This window comes from Nothoprocta perdicaria, unplaced genomic scaffold (genome assembly GCF_003342845.1).
Source record: "Nothoprocta perdicaria isolate Ctin4 unplaced genomic scaffold, notPer1 scaffold_281, whole genome shotgun sequence".
Lineage (NCBI taxonomy): Eukaryota > Metazoa > Chordata > Aves > Tinamiformes > Tinamidae > Nothoprocta > Nothoprocta perdicaria.
In genome coordinates this window covers 413048-438349 of record NW_020455512.1, presented here as the reverse complement: position 1 = coordinate 438349, position 25302 = coordinate 413048, and the positions used below count along the sequence as shown (strand labels likewise).

General features: G+C 40.5%; 1 protein-coding gene across 13 annotated transcripts in view; it reads right to left on the bottom strand.

Annotated features, from left to right (window-relative positions):
- The window catches only part of MAPK10 (mitogen-activated protein kinase 10), a 133096-nt gene that overhangs the window by 45984 nt on the left and 61810 nt on the right, over window positions 1-25302 (bottom strand). For 7 of the 13 annotated variants that reach the window (XM_026041326.1, XM_026041324.1, XM_026041322.1 and 4 more), the window contains 4 exons: window positions 14947-15018; window positions 8910-9079; window positions 1940-2069; window positions 735-793 (listed from right to left, as the gene is read on the bottom strand). In XM_026041326.1, coding sequence (XP_025897111.1) covers window positions 735-793; window positions 1940-2069; window positions 8910-9079; window positions 14947-15012 — 425 coding nt within the window. In that variant the 5' untranslated portion in view covers window positions 15013-15018. Of the gene's footprint in view, window positions 1-734; window positions 794-1939; window positions 2070-8909; window positions 9080-14105; window positions 14209-14919; window positions 15019-24941; window positions 25062-25302 lie in introns of those variants that run through there. The other 6 variants (XM_026041320.1, XM_026041321.1, XM_026041329.1 and 3 more) reach the window with 4 other exon arrangements.

Genomic DNA, 25302 nt, shown 5'->3' with positions numbered 1-25302 from the left:
CAGGCTGGCTCTCAGTCAACTCCAACCGTGGCTGTCTAATCAGCACTGATACTGGAGTATTGAAGCAAACTGTGAAGACTGAAAGCAGTACAGCTACATGAAGCTTGCTTTCCCACGCACACTACTTGTGCAACAGGATGATATTCAGCCGAGACTCCAGTTAACCCCTAAACCACCAGTAGCCCAAGAAGGTATTTTTATGCAGTCAAAGGTTATTACGAAGTGAAAGGTTATTACAAATATGAAAGACAGAGACAGTGTCACAGTAGGAAATTATTTCCAAGTCAGGTTCTGTATTTCAAAACCTCACCCACCTCTGGGAGTTATATGACAGCAATCATTTCCCCAACACACTAACAACACAGAAGAACATAACATAGGTCCTTTCAGCCGTCCATAATCCTTTACTGCAGGTAAAAGCAAATACACTCTAACCCTCTCAAGAAGAGCCACCAGCAGCTTTGGCAGCCTTACAGCACACAGGTAACCACAAATAGGCAACCAGGTAACCACAAATACTCCCTGACACCTGATACATGTCAAAACACTCTGAATATAGATGCAGAATATAAATGAATATAAATGCCGACTATCCAGTTATCTGCAGCATAACCTACACAAGGTCATTTTTAGAGGGGCTCACATCTTACATTTTTTCAGGGTATTATGCTGTTCGTGGTACTACCCCTCATGTCTCTAAAGCTTAAGTTTTAATTACTGCCTATGCTACTTACACATCCTGGAACTCCTCCAGAGATTTCTGTGGTGTGAAGACATTTAATAAACTGATAATCTGAAAAGCAAGCAAGACAAAAGGAGGAAGAGAATATTATATAAGCAGCTGAATCCATTTTGAAATATACATTAAACTCTATTCTTCACTGCTCAATTTATACTAGCAAGTCCTGTTTCATGAACAGGATTCATGAAGTCCTGATTCATCAATCAATAGAAAGCTGGCAACGTTCTTAATAGAGTATGTCAAATCTCTAAGAGTTCTTTGAGGAGCACTGGAAATAATTTTGGGGGAGAAGGATTAGGGAACATCACTGACAAGCCAAAATGCTAAGGGTGAGTCATTCCACCATCACCTTCCTAGCGTTTACAAAAATGCTTGAACAGTCTGTCTGTTCCACATACTGTAACTCATTCCCTGCTTCAACACGTGTCTCCCAAGCTCTCCTTACTACCTTTCCAAGCAAATACCTACAAGTTGCATTCAACAGATGCTGTATTAATAATTCTTATGCAGCTGTTCTTAAATGGTTTTTTTAAATGACTCCTGACTCTGCATCCTTCCGCCCTTACCAGAAGTCAGAGCACAAGCGAGAAGGTAACGTTCTCTTGCCTGCATGGATGATCACTTGCTCATCCCTGCATTTTCAAAGCCCCACACACTGGTCCAAGTCAGGGTAGTTTCCATTTAGGACAAGAGGCAGGTATTGTGTTGACCAACACAGTGACCAACACAGCAATTTTAGAAGAATCAGCATAGCGATGGTTCAAATGCATCAAATATATCCGTATGATACCAGGTTTCCCGTGCAGTTCTGAACGGAAAGGGATGCTCACACATGCTCATTCTGACTCAAGAAGCACTGCTTTAAATCACAAAACCCAGCAACAAGAAGATGCAGCAAAAATTCTAGCAATTACCTAAGTGCTTCTGGAAGAGGAATAAATGAGAAGCTATTTTGCTCCATCCCCTCAACCCTACACAGCTACATCAACATTTGCTATCACCTTTACAGGGGTACATGACAGACTCTCATTCTCCTACATGAGCACGCATTATCAGACCATATTTTTCCTTTGAAAAGAGTTCTTTTTTAACTGGAGTTCAAAACGGGAGTTTTTTAAGGAGGCATCCAACTGAGAAGTTTTCCTTCGAACAAAAAGAAATGCAAACTGTTTCTCTGGTTCCCTGCAGAAGACTTACATTTTTATGATTCACACACTTCATGAGGACCAGCTCCCTGTAAGCTCGCTTGGCGTGAGTTTGGTTCTGGAACGGTCTGCTGAGCTTCTTAATGGCCACATTTCTGTCGAGGATGGCATCATAGGCAGCACTGCAACAATTACAAACACAAGGGTGATACGTTTGAGAGGATATTCAATTGTACAGGCAAAATCCTGAGCATGAAGTTTACTGTTCCCTCAAGAAAAAAAATATATGAGGACAAGAGCAGAGCACCTAGTGGAAGAAAAGGTGGCACCAACAGGAACCACCTAGAAGCTGAAAAGCACCACGACTTCCAACCTCCAGTTTCTTAGGGAACTAACCTCTATTTTCAAGGAGGGGCAGTAAGTATTAAAAAGCTTCCAATAAAAACACAGCAAAAAACGGATGCTATTGCAGAAAAAAAGAGAAAGTGCTTCATAAAACAATTTCTTCTCTGTGTAGTGAGTATAACGGAGAGGATTTTGCCTTTTCTGTCCAAATTAAGGAAGCCTTTGCTGAATGGTTCAGTGACCAATTGCCCAACTGGTATGCAGAAAATTTTCTTTTTTCCTTATGTTAATTCCAATGGAATGAAGTTATTCAACATGCTTCTACACTATATCAACAGATTCCAATGACACAGCTCCTGAAAAGAGAACCGTTACACTGTATTTATTACTCCTTTTCTATAATTAAAAAAATATTAAATATGCTTTAGATGAAACTACTGACTGCCTGAAGAAAATGAAAAGACACCAGAAAATACTGGCTCTTGTTTGCAAAGGGAGCTCTTAAAACTCTTAAAAACCTCCTCTAACTTTTAAGTGTTGCACAGTCCTCAGAGGTTTTGATAGAGGCTACCATGTGTAGACCCTGAACCACTTGTGTTCTGGTGGTTCAAATCCAACTATGCAAAATCATGACTTTGCTCTGTTTATATAAACAGTACTTTTTGAAAACGTTGCCCAACAAAACAGCAATAATTTGTTATCAATAATCTTTAGACTAAATAAAGATATAAAGATATAAAGAATAATTTGTTATAAATAATCTTTAGGCTAAATAAAAGATAATTTGTTATAAATAATCTTTAATCTTTTCCTGATTCTCTCAAGGACCAAGAAAGACCTGGCACAAAGGCTGCGCTACTCAAAGACGATCATTTCCCAAGAGATCAATCACCTGAGTCAACAGTTGCCATCACAACTGTGGACGGGTAACTGGAGCACCAATATCCTGAAATTCAAACACTGTGACAGAACACAGTGTGGGCATGTGAGGAGAACAGCAATGTGGGTGATGTCCTTTAATGTCAGAAACCTAATGCTAGGCACAAAGCCCCGTCAAAACTGACCACTCATTACCAGAGTCTCAGTTGATTACTAGAGATGATTGGGAAGGCTTTAACAAATGGTTTATTCAACTGCAATATCTGTTTTTTTCCAATTGTCAGGAAGTTCTCTCAAGATTTTCACATGATAATATTTCCTATTTAAATGATTTATAATAAAAAAGGTAAACATAATATGGAACATAAAATCATCTGATGATACACACTGTTGTTGATCCCATCCTCACATTGCCCACATTATGTTTCTCCTCCTTGGCCTGAGCGTTTTTCCTACATATTTTCATTCATTTTTCAGAATTTCATAGCTCATCTACACACACAAATGTTTTAGTGTCATTTTTGACAATTATTGGGGAGAAGGCAAATGTTTTCAGCATCCAGCTCTTCGGTCATCTGATAATTTAAACTCACTGGAGAGGCCAAATAGTAAACCTGCAATTTTGCCTTACTTCTCATACGAGTCTTCTTGCTGGTGCTTGTGTATACTCACATTCTCTTTTAGGTCAGTTCATGCAAAGCAAGGTGAACTAGGAAACTTAAACACATGTAATTCCCTACAGCTAGTTTAAAAAACCAAAAACAAACTACATCAGATGCATCTGAGCAATGCAGAATTATTTTGAAAGATTTAAATTATTTTCCTGATTGCTATATACTAATCATGTTGGTTACATAATAAAACTAACGATGGGGAGACAGAAAATGCTACACCTGAAAACAGAGAAGAGCATCCTTAGAACATCCTACCTTAAAAATAACTATCTCATCTTATTGCTCTACCAAAAAAACTATTACTGTGTTTTTTTTTTTTTAATAAAGGTTAATTAACTTGACTTAACCGCAAACCTACTCTATTTCCTGCCTTCCACAATAAACCCCTCCAAAAGCCTCAACGATCTATTTTTTGGATAAGTGGACATACACTATTCATTAAAGTACAGGTGATTTAAAGATTTAAGGCTTCTGTCTGAAAATGCAGGAAAAGAGTTAAAAAAAAAAAAAAGAAATGACTCATTATGACAGCATAATTTCACTTACTGAAATGGGAATATGCAACTCAAACAGGCAAATATAGCCACAGCCAGAAGAAACTCATCTTTGTCTAGATAATTATCAACAAAACTGGTTCGGAGATGCAGATGCACTCATGTTTTTTCCTAAAAGAGCACAAGCAAAGAAGCCCAGGCCAAGAAACCATCCATTCCCTTCACACACACCCATACGGGGCTCTATTAGGCTCATCTCCATGGCTGGGACATCTGCTGTGCAATTCTGAACCCGTATTCTGTTCACAGCACCAGGTTCCGCTTGCTCGGCCCCAACGCTTGCGATGCCAAGGCCCTGCAGCTCTCCCCACTACAAGGAATCTGGGAGGCACAAAGAGACTTGTATTTCTAATGACAACAAGGTTTTAAAACTTCAATGCCCAATGTATTTTACAGCTCCATCATGAGGCTCCTCCTGTCCTTCCAACCTGCAGATGAGTGGCTCAAGAGACACTCAGCACTTAATACGCCAACATAAGAGAAGGTGGACAAAAGACAAGGCTAGAATACTTTTTTTTCAGGAAACCAATCTTCACGAACAGTTTAACTAACATCTGTCAGAGGCAGCTCCACATAAGCTGTAATTTCTCAAATTATACCATTGAGTAATATAATAAATAACATAAATAACTTTGCTGCTCAAGAAAGCCTACTAAGATAAAAGAGGGTCTGGAATAAAATACAGAAACTGGAATAAAATCTAGATTGAGCTGACCTAACTCAGACATCCAGCCTCATGCCTTTCTGGCTGACGTTACACTACTACATCCCTGCAATTCTCATCTAGAGTCTGAGGCCTGACCATGCACTGAGAAGTCTCCCACAGCAAGCACCATTTTCATCTGGTGATAAAAAGAAAAAAAAAAAAGAAAAAAAAAAAAAAAAAGACTATTTTCAGTTTTAAGTATGTTTATAGACTTCTCATAAGTATATAATATGCTGAATGGTCTATACTTACTCTTTGAGGGTGAGTCAGCTCTAGAATGATTTTCTCAAGAGAACTGCAAAATCTGTACTTCTTGCTCATGCATTTATCTTATCACTAATTCAAGAGATAGTCTGCTAGATGTCAAAAACTTTGTGATTGCCAACTTAGCAAACTGTATCTGGTCAGTTAAAGAAGGGTGAAGGACAGTCCTGCAAGGCTGGAACACCAGTTCATGGTCTTCTGGAAGGGAATAAAGTCCAGGAGGCTGATGTGCAGCTTAGTCCAACCCTGACACTACCTCAACCAACCTGAGTTGCTTTAGTTCACTCAGTATCTACTCTGGCTTGTACACAGGGCCATCCCTGACACAGGAAAGGCCCAAGGAGCTGGTAACTTGCAAGGATACAAGCTGGATACATGCTGTATACCTAGCTGAAATGCCCTTCAACAGCAGCACAGCAATAAAGTACTTACAGTTTAGGAATGACCTGCTACACCAGAAAGCATCAGAAATTTCATAACATAGTTCAAGATTTTTCTTTTTTTTTTTTTTTAATAGAAACTCTAGTTCTTCTTGTGGCTCCTGACGAATTACTGGCTGCAGAAACACAGAACATGTTTTCAGTCTGTGAAGCCTGGATGGAGAAATATGATCCCATGAGCTCAAGAGAAAGAAAGGACTCTCTGGTACCTCCTCTGGAGAGAAAACACTAAGTTCAGTGCTGATAGGATTTTCAGTTAATGGAGTTTGGAGCTAACTTTGAATTTTGTTAGGAAGGACTGCAATGCAACGACAGCAGCAAATCCCAAACCTGATTTCTTGCTTGCGGTGACGTTTGTCTGCTACTGACTTGCAAGTAAAGACCACCTGAGACAACAAGAGAAGCCAAAAGTTTTGAAAATCTGCCTTATATATCAAGGTGTGAGAATGAGATAGAGCCAATGTGAGTAAAGGGAGGAGACAATGACCAAAAGGTCGTACTTGACAGGAAAGGAGCACTGAGGGGCTCTTCAGCTGGGAGGGCAATTGAAAACTGCCACTAACCCATTAGCCAGAAATGTAAAATGAGTTGGCATCAGCCACCACAAAAACAGTAATCAGATTTTGCTTGCTAAGTTTTAGTAGTCATGGAAAAGCTGGAGATTATTGAAGGCAAGAGAAGAAAATGGCCACTCAGAGATGCAGGCAATGCAAGTACATCAGAGCCTGGGTCGCTGATCTCTCTGCTGGCAGGCAGTACTGTGGCATGTTTTATTGCAGACCACTTGCTATTGCCACAATTCAAATCATGTTTTGGATTTTTGCATACCAGGAAGGGGAGATGAGACACGACTAGATAAACATGAAATACAGGGCGACTTCGTTCCTACCAGAAATGTAGTTAGGTACCAGAAGGGCATTGCAAAAAAGAAATATTTTTTGTCAAATAAATACACATCAGCCTGTATGTTTTTTTTAACCACTTTAAACTTTTAAGGAGAAAAAGTATCTATTTTTTGCTGCAACAATTTATCTCATGTAACTCTGCCACTCAAAAATTATCCTATCTCAAGTCCATTTATGCACTACTACCAAGTATTTTGTTTTCTACTTCTTCCTCTCTTTTACTGAAGGTCTTTGGAGACAAAAGAAGTTACCAGAATCAAAGCAACCAAAGAATAGGAGCTCTTTATGTCCAAATACAATTAACTCAATTAGCTGTTGGTTCACTCTTCTCCTGTATTACGGGTAGTTTGCTGGCTGCTCTCTTACACGCTCAGGGAAGTCTTCTACACCAGGCGGAGGTACTTGTGTCACTGGTGAGAACACCCCAAGCTATCCCTCGCTCTCTCCTCACGGCTAAGCCAACTGCCTCTGAGGATGTACAGCTGTGAGGCTTCTAACAACAGGACAATCACCCGGCCAACTCAGATTAAGCGCCTTGGCTCCAATATTCCTTTAGGACAAGAGCCCAGGTCTGCAGAGATATAGCATCGTCGCAAGGCTTGACATGTGCTGCCCATTTACTTATGTTTTCAGCATTAATTTTCAGCATTAAGGAACTTCTCAAAGTGAAAAAAGAAAATCTAACAATAGCTTAAACAGTGCATTCTTAGGGAGAAAAAGTCTCACCAGGTGTTACCACTGTGTGGGTTAGTATTAGTGTTGGGGAGACACCAGAGAATTTGTTTAAACTGCTATGCTCATTTCACTGACAGAAAGAGTAATAGCTCCCAGTAAAACCTGACATCTATTTTCTATGTTCCTCTCATACAAAACACTTAGTAAAGCCCTCTGAAGGGTCTCTTCAAAAACCTCCTCGGGAGAGGACTGTCAAAGCACATCAGCAGAAGCACACGACAGCATGGGAAAGGAAACACAGGCTGAACTAATGGATACAATGGCGAATCTTTAAGAGAACAAGCTGAACCCACAGCACCATCCAACAGAATTTTAAGCACAAAAAGCCATCCTGATTTGCCTGTGTGACCGAAACGTAGCTACCTGACCTCAGGGACGTATGCTGTGCATTGCTTTGCAGGAACAACTGTGACTGATCACATTAACAGTGCCACCCTTTTCAGAGCCAGGAAATTTCAAGAGCAAGTACATCTGGGGACAGCGGTCACTTGGTATTTCTTGTGAATGAAATGTGTTCTTTCATCTTTTGATAGTTAGCGACGTAGCCCTTGGCTCCAACGCGCTGGAACTTCAAAGGAACTAGGCTCCTTTATGCAAGCAGCAATGTAGGTATCTACCAATGCATATGGCATTTTCATTCAGTGGCACAAAAAGAAACCAAGGCAACATAACTGGAATGGCACAGTAATGATGGAGAAAAATACTCATCTCTCAGCTTTATTCTATCATGTTTAGCTCAGCAAGGGCAATAAGTTTGTGCACAGACTGTAAGACTAGGATATCTTCACCCTACTCTCTTTTACACTAGGCCAGAGCAAAAGCATCATCTATTCTTCTTTGATCAGAGGAGTTTGGGATAGGGTGTCAAGTTCCTCTTTTGTGGCAAACTCAAGTGCAACATCTCTAAGGAGAACACATGTGTTGCTATATAAGGAAGCAGACTAGTGCAGAACAAACACTGACAGGATTTAATAAGGAAATCACATTTCTTTCCCAAAGCTGATTTAGCACTACCCTCTAGTCCTTTCATGTTAAAGACAGAACATCAAGTGGTACTAATGACAGCTAGTGTGTTTGTGTCTTTTGTCTGCATTATTGAGATGTCTTTTGAAAAATAAAGGAGACCTTAGCAGTTATCTCAATTCTTAAGCCGTCCATTCAAAAGGCCTGAACATGCCATAGGGTATGACCCGTTTCTCTCAGACTTTTACTGTACGTAAAATTACATGGCTTCCTTGGGATATAATTTGCAATGCCTCTGGAAATAGTGCCACAGTTGTCAAATATGATAAAATCTTTCTCCTGCTTTTTGCTAGTTGCTTCTTGCTGTGTGCAGAAATCAATCCAATGCTATCAAGAAAGCAAGAGAATTTATCAGAGAGCAGTTAGGCTCCTTTTGCCTCAGGCAATCTATTATTTGACTATTATTTTTGCAATTTTAGACAGTGTCTCTGGCTAATAAACCAAAGATGCAAAAGGCAAATCCCAACAAAAAGCATAGGAGAGATGTTGTTACTTACCAAACTATTCCCTGAGCCCCGGAGCCAATAGGTTTCAAGTTTTGGTAGCGTTTGAGAACTGTGAAGGTCGAGTCACCTACTTCCACACTGTAGAACTGGTTGTCAACTTTGCTTTTGCTCATGTTGTAATGTTTGGCAACGTATGACACATCCACTTGTTTCCCAAATCCCTGTTGTGAAGAAAGGAAGGTGAAAACACAAAAACTAATGTCAGTAAAGCATCACTTAATATTAACGAAACACAGACTGATCATTTTTCCAATATGAATTCCTTTTGTTTTAGGGCAAATTAACAATTTTATGGCTGCTAGTGAGCTTGATTCACTGCAGAATATAAAGAGGAAAATATACAATATTTCTTAGATGAAAAATACAATTAAAAGGTTCCAACTACAAACACCGTATACACATATGCTGAAGTTCAGCATGTTACAGATCTGTCCTCATGCAGTTGATAACACACTCATGGAAAGCCAACAGTTTTCCAAATACTTTCTCCAGGCATTTTCACTGCTTATGCATTTCTCTCTCTCTCTCTGCAGGTTAATTTTTAGTGCTCTCAAATGTGGCTTTGCTGTTTTCTTACTTGCTTTTCCACAAATCCTGACTTATCAACCACGTTATGTGACTATGTAACACTACATCAAATTCTGATGGACCAGAGAAAAGACGCTTTGGAGAATATTATTTTTCCCTTTGAAAAAGACATAAAGCCAGTGTTCCATAGAGCTGGTGATTCACAAGAGAGAACTGACCTTGCTGAAATCTGGGCTTCTTGGGTTGCCTTGGATGATTAATATTCTAACCATCATCTCACTGGAATGACCACTCTCATTGGACAGCACTGCTTTAATTCTAACTGCCTCATTTAGAGAATTCATTGCAACCATTCTAAGAAATGCAGCTGTCCATTCAAACAGAAAACACCATCTCAGAAAAGCAATTAGAAGCATTACAGGTACTCATGAACCAGACACAGGGCCCAGAATGTATTATGAAGCACAGAAGCTAAGGTATTTTGGGACACTGACACAACGTGAAATTCAAGTACAAGACTGTGAAAGATTCTGAGAAGGGTTTCTGTCATCTGAAGGAGGAAGAAGGAAGGAAGACTGCACCTGATTTGTGCTGTGTAGCCCTAGTCTTAACGCTCCTTACACTTGGGAAGAGAGATGCAGGCATTTGGTTAGCTCACTTACTCACAGGAAACCTGGAACTGGGAGGCTGCATTTTAATGTTATGCTCTTGATAGGCAAGCAATAATCCCAGCTACCTCTGGCTAGACAAGCACACGTGCAGCCTGTTTTGCTTTGATCTCATTATCAGAGCAGCACAGACAACACTCAGCGTCACCAAGGCATGTTACGGAGAGAGCAGCGTATTAACGGCGTTCCTGCCTGGAGCCGGCTCCCCTGCAAGCGCAGATCTGGGGACTGTCTGGAACAAGGGAGGGGACTGCACGTATTTGTGGCTCAGCCACAGCTTCCAGGGGGGCTCGTTTGCTCCCTTACTCACGAGACATCCACACTGAGTCTTGGGGTCTAAAGATACAAGGGAGAAGGTTTCTGAATGAGACTCATCCATGAACTGGTGGCCCAAGGAATTTTGTGCCAGATAAGATGCAACTGCTAAGCTCCTGCAGGTGTTTATTTTCAGTCCAGGAAAGCCTTAAAATCCATTAAAACAGCCCCGAAGACGCCGTCTGCACTATCTCAGTCGTTTGGGTAATTAATGCATGCAATTGCCTCAGTCATTTCCAGAGCAATTAAAGGGCTGTTGATGGAGAGGCCGCAGAGGAGCAGAGCTGGCAGGATCTGGCTGGAGCGCACGCGTGCCCTGATAAGCAGCTGCACTCTGCCTAAGATAGACCCTGCCTGCAAATATCTTATCGCTGTGAAGAGCAAACCCGAGGGATTATTTTCCACTGAGTTCTTGGTTTCACTTCTGGAATAACATTTCTTCAAAATCTGTCGTCTTAAAATCCTGTGGGCTGTATAAGGAACTTGGATGGGAGAGACCGACACCAAGGAACATTTTTGAGACAGGCTGGTTTTCTCAAAGCTTCTTTCTGAGCAAAACGCCGACTGTGAGCGGCAAATGCCCAAACGCCTCAGCTTGGTAGGCAGGGCAGGCAGACCCCAGGTCATTTACTCATTTGCTTCCTCCCTTTAAGCCCATGTGCCTGTAAAAACACCACCACCATTCTATTTTTCTCAAAGGCTAAACAAGCAAAATTAAAGACACCATAAACCTAGCGTTGTACGCTCAATATGCTGCGGACTTTTTTTAAGAATAAGGGAATCATTATTCTTGTCACAATTATAATTTAACCTTAATTTCTAAGTCAATGAATTAACGGTGTTATTGAATTAATCATGTTTCATTAGATCTCCAAATCGAGATGACACATAATCAAATCACAGACTATCTCTGAATCAATACAACGGGTGCTTACTAAATCAGGACAATGAAGCACCTGTTTTGTTTGCTCTAGAATCTATCACTCATCTACAATTTATACTTTTATTCAAAAAGCTTTGCCCTTAGGAACACAGTTCCTTAAAAGAGCACGTCAATGCTATTTCAGTTTCTAAGTATGATTAAAAAGGTTCTTTTTCTAAAGCAGTCTTCAGACCCATGGCTGGTGGTGGCACCATGGTGATCTACCACCAATTGTTTTGTTTTTCTTTTTACACTCTCACTGCTCACCCAGGCTCTTCTGGAAGTCTCATTGTCGCCACAGCAAAATGAATTCCCCAACAGTTAATAACTTCTCAGATAAACTCCACATGAATTGGGACCAAGCTACAATATTGGTGCCCCAGTGTAATGGTAAAAGATTGAAAATATTAAATCATTTAACTGAAAGCATTTCTCCATCCTCCCTCTTCACTGAGGCAAACAAACACTTAGTTTCAGAGACCTCCGTCAATAACCACGTAACATGAAAAATTATTCTGGAGGGACAGAGGACACATCTGTGCAGCAGATGTTCTTGGCTTCCATGAACATTTGGGCAGCGGATTTACACTGAATGGCACTGGACTTCCATTCTGCATGTGCAAGCATGCGTACACTCTGATTTTTATTTATTTATCTTTTTTTAAAACCAGTAACTTGTTGCAAACTTGGAATACACATATAACACTCTTCTCATTCCTCCACACTGCCCAACTTGGAGTAAAACAAGGAAAACGTTTTTCCAAAACTGACTACACAGCTATCAAATCCGTAACACTTACACGCATGCCCATGTCTGCAAATTTATGTGCCCAAACTGCCAACAACTGTCATGGGGAAATTCTATCAGTCTCTCTAGCATCTCTGTCCTAGACCCTAGATGCAACCTGCCCTGCTATGGAGAACTCAGCCTTTCACATTGCCAGTCTGGCCCTTGTGAACACTTGACCTTTCATCAGTTGATTCTAGATCATAAGAATTTTTATTTTATTTGGCACGTGCAGTCTGTATAAAAAAAGACCTGATTATTATATGGACTCCAACATTCTCATCTGTTTTTAAACACACTGTCTTGGTTCAACTACCTTTAAAATTCAGTAGCTTCAAAACTGGCCGCTACCTGGTTCTGATTATAAAAACAAACAGGATTGCCTTCTGTTTCCTGTCCTCTGGTATCCCCTGAAAATATCAAGTGCCATTTAAATATGTTTTACTTATTCCCCACATTTTCAATGAGCTTTAACCACCTGTAATTGCTTCCTACCAAAATTTCCTTACTTCATTCGCAATTGTGGCATCGCACAGAAACACAATGAGAAAAGATTTCTTGACACAGGAACTTGCACAGTGTTCCAAATAAAAGAGGCAGCCAAAATGACTGGAAAAAAAGGACCTAAGAGGATATGAGAAAGTACATGGAGACACCTCCTTCAGGCACAGCTCCAGAGACGGGAAGCTAGCAGAGGTGCAAGTGGAGTAAGGAGCACACGGTGACAGCAGCAGCTATATCTAACTGGCAAGAAAAATCAGGAGAGAGGAATCCCTGCCACTTGTACTAATGGGTTTGTTCTAAGGCTCCAGATGTGAAAATGAAACTGTAACAGAGGAAGAAACAAGATGCAATTAAGATTAAGGGAGAGAAATGGGACAAGCAGAGTTTGGCCAGCACTGCAGCCCTCAAAGCAGCGTGTTTCTCAATACCATTATGGGAGCGCAGGAACACGGTGTGTTAGGAGCACTGCACAAGATAGGATGGAATGAATAACTGCTCTTATGTACTGCACATATTGAAAATAAAGGATACTTCAAATAGCTTGAATTTCTCAAAAAAGTAAGTTGACATGGGAATACTTGGTGCCCTTTAGGAAACTGTCTTCCACAAATGTATGGTGGCAAGAAATACAACTGGCCACGTGACGCGCTGCGCCTCCATAGGTATCACATCTTCCTTGAAAAAGGAGTGCATGCAAGAGGCCCTGTCACAACAGCAGCACGGATTAACCACTCCAAAAATTCAATTTCTCACTACAATTAAGTAATTAGAGTATTCACCATGTAGACAATAGCCGAAAGATACTCCCTTTCCTAAGTCTAAAAGAATAATTGTACCTTGTTTAGAAATAGGACAGGTTTTGATTTTACAGTATGATTCTAGTCCTTTAAATCGAAGACACAGGTCAGTGCTTGTCTCATGGTTTATGAATGCCAATTCCTCTGCCGTTGAAGGCATAATTACAGCACGTTCTGCATCGAGGCAATTTCTTTAATGATCAAAGTAGAAACTTCATCTAACCTGATTAAGACGTCAGTGGCAATTAAAGCGGTTTATCAAAATTAAGATACAGTTCAAAAACAGGTGAGATGAGCTCAATCAATGAAGAGCAACACAATTATTAACAGTCCTGGTGGTCTCTGATGGTAAAAGGAAAGGCTTTCTAAAAATGCTGTGATTTTCAAATGGGCATTAGTGCAAAGATTGCAATACAATATGTATTCCTATACATATGAATATGGCCAAAGAAAAAAGGCCTCAATAGAAACTGAACGTTTGTTGTTCTCGTTTTGAAGCACGAATTGAGTTACGTTTGAAAAAAAAAGTCACCCTAAAAATTAATTCTAGGGGTCTCTTTTGGTGGCATCGGTGCAGCAACAACTCCCATTCCAAAAACATCAGCATGTTGTGTGGGGTATCAAACAACTTCAATTGTGTGATAAAGACTAACGCCCATGTCATACCTAGGAATGAGAATGTCACTATGCACCGATTAGTATTTTCTTCATGTGCACAGTCAGGTCCCAGATAACTGATCTCAGTTATCTCATGTCCTGCTTTTCCTCTCTGAAAAAAAAAATTTCTGCAGCATTATAAAGTATTACTGAAGTACAACACTCAGTAACAAGCCTGCACTCTTTAAAGACAAGGAGAACTTGTGAATATGACCCCTGAGCCAAATCATGGTATTGTATTACACTGCAACCAAAAAAAATAACTGCACCAAACCCCAAAAAAGGCCACCTAAAAATGCAGTCAGAGAATCCAGAACAGTTGCTTTTAACTTGTAATACTACAGTGGGTCTGAATGACATCTAGATTAAAACATCCTGTGCAGCAAGAGCCTACGCTGCTGAGCATGGAAAATAATAAAGCTAGTCATGCTCTGAATGCATAGTTTAAAACTGTATTTCAAATAAAGTGCCTATATAGATTCACTTATTTTGGATTAAAGATTTTTTGTTTGTTTGTTTTTATTCACCATTAGGTTAATGGGAATTGCGGACAAAACTGGTGGTGTCGAAGAAGCTCTGCTGCTATTTTCCTGTTTAAGAAGTCTTACCACATTAATTGCCATTTTGGCAACGTAAAAACAAAACTCGTTTACAACATATATGACAACCAAAGCAAGTAGGCAAGTACTTTTTATGATACATTCTTCTGTTTTCTATTTACTGTAATTCTCATAACCAGTTACTCTCTGAGAGCTGCTGAAATTAATTTGTTACAGTCTTATAGCATGAACAGCAAAAAATGAAGTACAAGGATATACTGTACCTTGTTTTACCTGTAAGGAACACACACCTGACAAAAGGCAATTTTCACATCCAGAGTAGGTTCACCACAATAATATAAGAAATGGCGGCTCATAAATACCTGCAGTTAGAGAAAAGTAAACATTAAAATGTCATATGTGTTGCTGATGTGCAAGCACAGTATTGCCCTGTTTACTTTTGGGTTACAGAACTACTCTGAGTTGGTAGCCAGCTCCTGAACAACAGTAATTGTATTTAATATAGGACTGGCAATAACGTTGGTGAAAGTTACACATGGCCTTAACTAGGACTTGATTATATCTGCAAAACTTGATAGCAACTGAAGGCATTACCTCAAAGTTCATCTTGCAATTTATCTATTCTCGCATCAGCAAATCAAAACGAGGCCCAGAGAATTTTACGCAACATTGGAATAGGAGACTGTGTCGTTATTTCAAAAAGAAAAATAAAAAAAGAACACAAAGCCAAAATTGTCAACTATTAGGAAGTTGTAGAAAGCAAACATAGTTATATCACTAGGTAAACTGATGCCACAACCACTGCATGAGTATTATGCAGTGGTTGTAAAGCACATAATAATCCCTGGCATAAAACAACTGTACTAGTTGAGATTTTTCAGCCCAGAAAAGAACTAAGACAGTACAAGTTAAAATCCATACAATTATGAGTAGCACAGTGAAAGCAAAAAGGAAGACACTGTTTCTCTAGTCCTTCAAACAAGAAGCTGGCAACAAATTAAGTTATAAAGCAGCAGGTCAGGATTAGCAGAGGGGAGGATTCTTCATTTCCTATTTTGTCAGACTGCATCTTCGCTTCAATTTGCTGTGGATGGCAGAAGTTGACATGGATTCTAATATAATTAGGCAAATTCACACAAAGAAAAACATCCCCCCAAGGCTGTTAACCTCAGAAACACTCCCTCAAGCACGAGAAGATCCTTAGCTGCAGACTGTAGAGTTCATGCTTCACCCAATTTTTATATCCTTTTACAGGCAGGTAACCGCTAGCCCAGACAGGCTGATCACTGGAGTGGACAGACCTTCCCAGAGACCTTATTAAAACTGCTTTTATCTATTTATTTATAAACTCCATAGTACCACACTCAGCTCTGACTACTCAGCCCTTCCATACCTTTCCAGACATGGAACATCAAGGACAAAAACCACACATTTGATACAGTATATCAGTATATACAGTGCCACCTGACACTGGAACTTGCATTGATTTTTCCATATGACCCTACTTCAGCAAGGCAAACTTGTAGCAGTACAAATAAAAAATTACGCCCTTTTATTTGAAAGGTGCTAATGTTGAACTTTTTTTTTTTTTTCTTGTAAAACTAAGCTCATTGCAAAAGGTGAAATAGCTAAGATATGCAGCCATCACTTCATTCACATACAGCCACGGCTGCAGAATTTCACTTGACTCCTTGTAATATTGGCTTGTATGCAGTGGAAACTCTTAAATTTTAAATAAATGCCCTTGCATAAAAAAATTTCCTTAGGAGTAACTCCAACCTGCACAAACAGACCCAGACTTAAGAAACTGCATGTATTCAAGACTATTTACAAACTCGTATCTCGGGTGTGCTCCCACACGTGTTTATTTTTTAAAGAATGAAGGATCCTGTCAGGAAAGCAAGTGCGTGGCCTTTGCTGCGTCAGGTTACGGCTTCCAAGACTGCCGCCTCACCGCTCAGTGAGGCATCGCTGGAGGCGCAAATGCCACACGGGTTTGCATTAAAACGAGGGGGAGGAGGAAGAGGAGCTTGCAAAACTGGTCAAATTCACAGCTGTTTCTGAAAAACCTGCAGGTAATTACACTCTTTCACCACTGAAGGATGCACGGTAAAATTCCACAGACTGGATGCACTGTATTGACAAAAGCATCAGTGGTTTTAATGGCAGCAGTCCTAACATACCACATTGAGTCAAATAAAGGCAAGTGAAGGAAGGAGAGGAAGAGAAATGGGGAAATGTGGCTCCTTGCTCAATTTACTGCAAGTATCTACCTAGAAGGCGCTTCAGAATGCGTAGGCATTACTGCTAATATCCAGCTCCGGAGATCTCTGCGGCGGTGACCAAAACCAGTGGCAGTGACTTTGAGCAAAGCAATCAACTCATGGATTTTATGAGCCGAAATACATTTTTGTATTTATTATGTTGTCTCTGTGTGCAGTTATAAAATAACACAAATGTGTTTTAATGGCCTAGATCAATATTCCTATTCCTCCGTCCATGACATATATCAAATGAAGCTCCAGAGAGCTAAGAATGCCCAGATGTACACAAGGAATGAGGATACTCTTCTGTAACCGAGAGGCCCATCAGACTGTAAACGTGGGGCAAAAGAAATCTGAGTTCACGTTACCTGTAGAGTATATCTTTGCGTATTACACTAGTTGAATTTTAATAAAAGACCTCCTTGCTCTTAAAAGCAAAAAAGAGGTTCTATTTGAATCAGGGTCTGTCCTCTGCCCAGCCAGCTGCTTGGCCACACTCTTCTCCCGGCTCCTCTCCTACCAGCAGGCTTGCAGCACATGGGCCAAAGAACATGCTCCAAGCTCAGACATGAACTTCTAACCCACTCAGACCTGGCATCTGCCAAATCTGCCTTTTCTCAACGTGATTTTTTTTTTTTTTCTCATAATGCTTGTCTTCCCGTATTCACACGGCTCAGTGAAGGCTCACAAAAATAAATCAATGCTGCTAGAGTAATTACTGACATTGAGAGGAACCAGAGTAGTGGGAGTAAACAAAGCAGACGAGAAAACAACAGCAACAGCAGGTCTCACCCAACACAGCCTCCTGCAGATCTTCCTGCCCTTCCCTCCTCACCCTTGTAGCTGTATTTGGCAGCATGCAATGAACCTCTGGGCAACCATGCACCTAAGGAGGCTTTTTTTCTTTTTGTTCTGAAGCCAGTGTACTGTGTCTAAGTGGGTTCTGGTTCATGAACAGAGGCTTGGGTTTGCTTCAAGCCCAGCAGATGCAGACTTTGAACCTCAAGCCTAACCTTCTGCCTTCGTGGTCCTGGGAGAGCCTCAGCACTCGCATGCATCACGTTTCCTTCTAAGCTGCCTCCCTAGCCTAGACAGGGGCTGCACAAAAGGCCCTTGTTTGAAGGAAGTTTTACAGCCACTTTTTTTACAGAGAACCTCCTCACAAGCTCTTTCACATCCTGCACAACTTCACCTGCAAACCTGTCACGCACGAAGGACCTTGCCTGGCATGTCAAAGCAAATTTAAAACTTTTTATGACAAGCAGGAAGACAAATATGGAGCCTCAGGAAAGTCCCTGTACTTTCTTTAGATCAAAGAGACTAAGGAGCCAACTGTCCTACTGTGAGACTGCTTTCCTTATCGCAGCTTTGCCAGGCAGAGCTTTCTGCTTCACCCCAAAGCAAAATGAGCTACGTCAATACAGACAACCAGGGATGCATGTGCTCTAACCAGCACGCTGCCTTAACTAAAGCAAGTCCCAATTGTAGCCTTGTCCTAGCTTGTTCTCACCGCTACACTCACCTCTGCTTACATGTCCTATGGTAAAATGAATTGTCAACAAATCCTATTGTAAAAATACCACTGCATTTCTCTCTCTTGAAAGTCCACATTCACATGCAAACCAAAGCCAAATTGCAGCTGAAGGTAGCATATGCAGAACTATCTGTATAGGATATATTTCTAGATGAAATCCTGCAGCAGCATGGCTGCAGACCGGAAAGTTTGAATGGAATTATGGAGCGATGCCATCCATCAGCGCATTCCCAGCACCATCAGGCACAACCACCTCTGTAATCAAGGGGAACTGGTATATACATGCATACGTATATATATATATATATATATATATATACACACACACACCCCAAGAGCCACATCCAACATTTCCGTATATTTGACGTTATCACGAGATTACATCACGTGTGCACAACGGGTACAGTCAGTGTGTCACACGTCTTCACAAACAGAAAGTTTTATAATCAGGCTACAAGAGCTTAATTAAAATATTTCTTGCTGCCTCATTATATTTTATTCACAAGCAGATTTTTAAAAATTCTGGGCATGGAAAAAATACTGGAATTACACCACCATTTAAAGCTATTTTAAAGGTTCACAAAAAACATCCTGCCCTGCTTCAGTGAGATGAGGTAATTTATCAATTCGGCTGTCACATAAAATCCTTTCTTGAAAAATACTAATGTTCAAAGATTAGCCATCTATGAATTTTTAATGCTTCCTGTTTTGAAATGTGTTTGAATCATTTCACGTGTTTACAGTCACGAAACTGACGTCCTCTTGCTTTAAAAAGACATGCTCTCATCACAGCTTATCAGTACTCTGAGGCTCTGAGTGCCCCTGGGATCTGCCTCCTGTAAGTCTCTTTTTCCTTCACTGAAATTTGATTATTCAACTCTGTATAAACAACAAGGAGAACAATTAAGAAGCTACAGAATAACATGAGGAGGCCCCGTCTTTTGGTATCACCTCTCTGTATCGCTGCGTGTCTCAAATAATGAGCACCTGACCAAGGTCACACAGGGTGACACAGCAAGCCAGGGAGAACATGGTCATCTTAGATTCCCTGTCCCACCCTGTTTGATATCCAAGTTTTGCCTTCTTTATGTGCCAACCTTCTGAGCGTCACTGTGCCCAGCGCGGCAATAATGGCTTTCATAGGACCATCTATTCATTAGACTGAGAGTAAGCAACAGAGCACTCTACTGAGCAGGACTGTTGTTCTGTTGTATCTATGCTATCCCTTTAATTATGTTGGAATAACTGCAGAAAGCAACGATGTGAATAGGGTAATTATTAGGGTTAAATCCCAGCAGTAACAGCTTATCTTACAATGCGATAAGAAGTGACAGTGTTTAAAAATTTACCAGAAACATGCAAGTAGTTCCTGAAGCGAACTGCTGCAACACAAAGCCAACAGGTACAGAGAGCTTAGGAATAGCACTGAAAGGGATTTTGGAAAAAATATTCACCAAGCAGTATGGAAATTGCAAAGAGAGATCACATAAAAACTGAGGGGCTGTTTTTCTTAATGACCACAGCTTACAGGCAGAAGGCAGGAAAGGCTGAGCTCCAAATCCAGCTTTGCTACCCATTTCCTATGTTTCAAGTCCATCATATTGCATCAAATTTCCACACTTGCCAATACCTGTGGTAAATACTCAAGTTAAAACAGTCAAAAATGTCATGTACCTACAGCTCACATTTTTATCAGTCTCCTGGGTTTCATATTTATTGGAAGTAGACTTGCAAAGTCACACTGACCAGCCATACGCTGTGCTATTTAGCAATAGACAAACAACCTGTTCTGAGGGTGCTGGAGCACGTTGATTAGTCAAAATTTATGGTATTCTTAGCACAATCCCTTTCACCATCTTTCTATTTGTAGTCAAGTGTCTTCATTCTATTATGTAAATTGAAAGAGAAAACAAAATCCAGCCACTTCTGGGGAGTATTAGACTGCAATGATGGAAGTGGCTCGGAATTAACACAGGATCAGTCTCCCACAATCAGTATGGAATATGATGGCTACTATCATCATGTACGCATAAAAATGTAAGGAAATAGCAAGAGAGGAGAACAGTGAACTGCTTACTATTTGCCTGTTTCAGGTAAATAACCCTCACCATAAGGTTAACAGCAAGAATTTTTGCTGCATTTTTTTTTCCTTTCAGAAATTTGAGCTAAGGTTGTTCTTTCCTGAAACAGAAAAATAAATCTGAGGTAGCCACCTCATTGAAGCAGACTGAAAATTTTTGCCATCTCAGAAACCTGTTATACTCTATTTCCCCTCTAAAAAACAAACAATAAAAATTGTTCCATAGATAAATATAAGTGGTAAAGATGTCTGAAGATTTCTAACCAATCATTCAAAACAGTTTTTAACACACTCCCAAGTCACAGTACAACCCTCAAACCTAATTCCAATTCAGTCAAATTTGTCTCCAATACACACAACCTTGGCACTGCACAACTATTGTTGGTGACATGCATGCCACGCATTAGAGACACACAAATTAATAACTGTGGTCTACTTTAAGCAACGTCAGCAATAAAATATACATCTTGAGCATCTCACCCTTGTTAAACATACACGCACACGTGGCCTGAAGGAAACGTACTTGCCATGTGGGAGCTGATTCAAGAATGAGAAGGAGCTTTTGCAAGTTACCCAAAGCCTGACAAAGCCCTGATGCACATTCCCTGTTCTGAAAAGGGAGACAAGTTGGTATCAGCAAGCAGGGATCGCAACAGGCTCACGCAGGCTGAGGACCTACCATTCCACTATCCGTGTTTCAGAGGGTCGGTTACATATTTCTCTGTCAAGCTCATGTTCAACACACAGTGACAAGTGAAGAGATGCAGCGAGCACCATCAGGACACTGGGTTCACAAGTGCAGTCCTACTCGGATGCAACTCATGTACGCATACCCAGAACAGCCTCCCCTTCTTTTGTTCTCCTCCACCTTGCCCAAGATGCTAACGGGACGTTTTTCCATGCTTGCTTCATGTAGGATGCTAACAAGATGTACTTGCATGCTTGCTGCACTATTATAGTGGTTAATGAAGAGATTAAGCCTATAGAAAATAAGCATTTAGCAGCACAAAAACATTTTATCTTGGTGAATAAAAAAATCTCTTAAGCAACTTCACAAAACTCGTTTTTCCATTTTCATCTATTCCAATTGTGATCTATCAATTCAATCCTTGAATTTCAGAGCTGGGTGATCGGTATTTTAAACCAAATTCGTCATTATCTAGAGGCTAAAGAAACTTTTGTTATTCCAGCTGGCTTCCAAATAAAGAGGGAAGGGAAAGAGGAGTTATACTGTATTTTCCCAAGTTACAGAGCCAATTGGCTCATTCAAGCCTAGAGCTAATGTCTAGACCGTGTAGACAAAAGGTTGGAGCTAAATGAAACTATTTAATGTAACAAGATACATGCATCTGCTCTCAAATCTTGCTCTTCAACCAGGAAACAATATACAGCCAGGACAAACCCTGAATAACCTAAAAAAAGCACAAACATGTAAATTTTTTTTTTACTAAGTTACTAGTAAACTAAGTTTATTAAATTATTTTACTAAGTTACACGTGCTTAATTCTAATATATTAGAGCAACTGTCTAATACTCTGATTTGCAAACTGGACCTCATCATTAATAAGCTATTCTGTTGTGCAAGTTACATGCAATGCAATCATCCCATCAATGAAGGATGCACATGAAGAGGTACCTGATCTGAGGTGAGACAACAGCAGATCTTCTACCTTAGAGAGAAATGTATTGCAAGGCCAGGACACTTAGCAAGGATTCAGATATAAACCCTGCTTCAGAGCACCTCGATTCTGCAGCACCAGGGTAGTTCAAATTGGAACTACTATAGCAGCATCCTTTTCAAGAGGGCTTTCATTTGGGTCTCTACCTGTGCTCAGCTTTCCTATGTCAAGAACTGCATGCTGGAGATTGACAAAGTTGTTTAAGATGATGGGATACCTTGCTGAGCTGCAATGACAGCATTTATCACTGTTCCTTCAAAGAAAAGTAATTGGTCATTGAACTGAACAGGCCAACTCCCACCTCTCACATTATTCAGCGAACTGAGGCACCAAATCATTCATGGTAGATGAGACCTCAGGAGAGGTCTCGTCAAATTGTCCTGCTCAAAGCACAGGCAGTTGCTTCAGGGTATCTGCAAAGTCATGGTGCCTGAATCCCCCTAATTTATCCTTTTATTTTCTCCCTGCTATTTATACAATAGCCGCAACAGCTAAAGATGTTATTACTTGACAAAACATAGAAGGCTTAGCTATGGGGTACAAATCTGTAGATTACACTGTAAATTCTGCAGCTGCAGAACAAACCAGCTTATTTCTCAAAAACCTCAAATCCAGATTCCGTCTCTTCCAGAAAGCTTTTCTTCTTCCTAAGCTTTAACATTTGTATATTTTAATACTCCCATAAAAATGATACTGGAAGTACTCATCTCAGAGATGTAAGCAGGATTTATTGCAAATCGCAGCTAACTGTTAAATATTCAAGTTCTTTTTGTTCAAAAAGAGACAGGATATAGATTTATACATTCTGGAATTTACTGATTAAAATTCTAAATATATGAGAGAATTTCATAAATCAAAACAGAGAGGCAGACCTTTTTTCTTATGATCAATAGTTAAATCAAATATGAGGTATATCAGAGCAGTTTGGCTGCTACTTACTCTGCTGCTGTTCAGAATGGGTCATGCTAGTGTAGAAAGGCTAAAGAAACCAAGACACCCTCAGCACTAGATAAGGTACAGAGTCACCATAAATGGGTATTTCCTTGCTCCAAACTAGCTGTAGTTAACGATGAGTTTTGCACTAATCAAAACACTATTACAGACTTAATAAAAAGAAATAAAAAACCCCACTTGTTTGGAATAAAAGAAAAAAAGGCTTGGGCACCTGTCAACTGAAAGGTTCCTAGGTTTTATGGGGTTTTGATGAAAAATGATCCTTTTCTGTTAGAAAAAGAAAACATCCGACTTGCTTAAGTTTACGTGTTCCTCATTACGTTGCAATTCAGAACCAAGCACCCTTCGGTGGGTCTGTGAGGTGCTTCATGTGTCTGCACCACGTTCTCCTCCTTGGCTATCCATACACACTAGTGGCTGCAACTACGGAGCTTTGAGAAATTTGCAACTACTTGGAAGGAGCCTCAGAACTGCCTAGTTCACATAAAAGTTGCATAGGAGCCATCTAGGTTAAGAGTGACATGAGCAGTCAGAAAAACACTTGTGATTTTTTTCCCTAAAAACAGGCCAAAGCTGTATGTTTTGAGCTCTGAAAAACAACAAAAACAAAAACAAACAAAAAAAAGTTTTGATATAATAATGCCCAGAGATATTAGCTAAACCACACTATTTCTTCCAAGTTTTTAAATGAATGCAGATGCAGTATAACACTACCCATGCATTAAATCACCCCTGCTCTGAAACAAGTCACTGAAAAGCTCCTGCTATCAGTGACCTACATTGGGAAGATTCCCACTTTGAATACGAGCTTTCACTAGCCAAGGGCTTTGATTCGCTTCCCTACAGGGAAGCGCCAGGAAAAGGGGCGGCAAACAAAATGCTGACTCCGTGCAAAACTCCGGCTCAGCCGGTTATCATCCAGTCTATCAGCCCTTGCCATAGAGTATTTTAAGACGTTGCCTCTTTGTCTGCTGCTTTTTTGAGACAGGTGGGAAATGGTATGAAATTTTGCTTGCTGAAGCTGCACAAAGGCCATGTGCCCAGAATACAGGAGTAAGCAGACAACTTTCTCTTTACTTTTCAGTGCTGCACAAAAACAAGTGTCCTACACGTGCTGCCTGCATTGTACACAAGGTAGAGACCTAGTTTCTGAACAAGAGCAGATGCCTAACGAGTCAGGCAGGGCTCCCTCTACACAGCAGTTCAAGCTCTACTAGAAGCTGTATATAAGACAGATCAATTTAAATCCAACTGACCTGGCATTGCTGGTGAGAAATCACCCAGCTGTGTGACAGCCTATGGACTCCTTTGTTCCACGGCAAGGAGGCAGAAGGAGCAACAAGAGATGAAGAGCCCCAAAGGGTTTCTCCTCAAAAAGGTACCCTGTTCCCACTGAAGGAAAACGCTTGCATTCACAAGGCACTGTCTGCAGCTCCCTGTAGACTACAAACCCAAACAGACTGTCCATATCCTGAACTATATAAATTACGTGTAATTATGGGCACAGTTAGTGTATTTCCCAGGCTACCGGCCTTTTACCACTTTCTCAGCAAAATCAGTAAGGGACAGGATCATGAATATCCTACAGGGAGTCCATCTGACAGCACAGGTCTTTTGATTTTTGTATCCTTTTAAATAATTGCATGCCCAAATTACTAAACAAAACAGACAAGCTCATGAAGACTGATTTTCAAGGAAACCTTTCTCACAGCTGCCCTTTAAGAAAACACACACATATGCACAGGTGCTTAAGAAAAACAACCATAGCTCTTACCGTGTCACCTCTCACATTAAATCCTGGCATGGCTGCAGACACTGCTGACCAGGTTACCACTGCTACCATGCAGAGCCAAAGCTGCAACTTGTCTTCCGACTGGAATGAAGTTAGTGTGTTCATCTTCCAGAGAGACCCTTAAATGACTTCTGAAGCTAGAATCCATCTGAAGTTACAAATCTAGAGAAATGCAACCCCTTGCAGGCTGCTCCTGAACTACTTGCCTTCAGGGAGCAAGTTTCAGAACATCCTGTTCTCCGGGAAGTTTCCCAAGTCCAACAAACACATTACAGCACACAACTGGCAAGGTATCATGTCCTAAAACACTCCATCCATAATTCACATAGAACACGTTCAAACC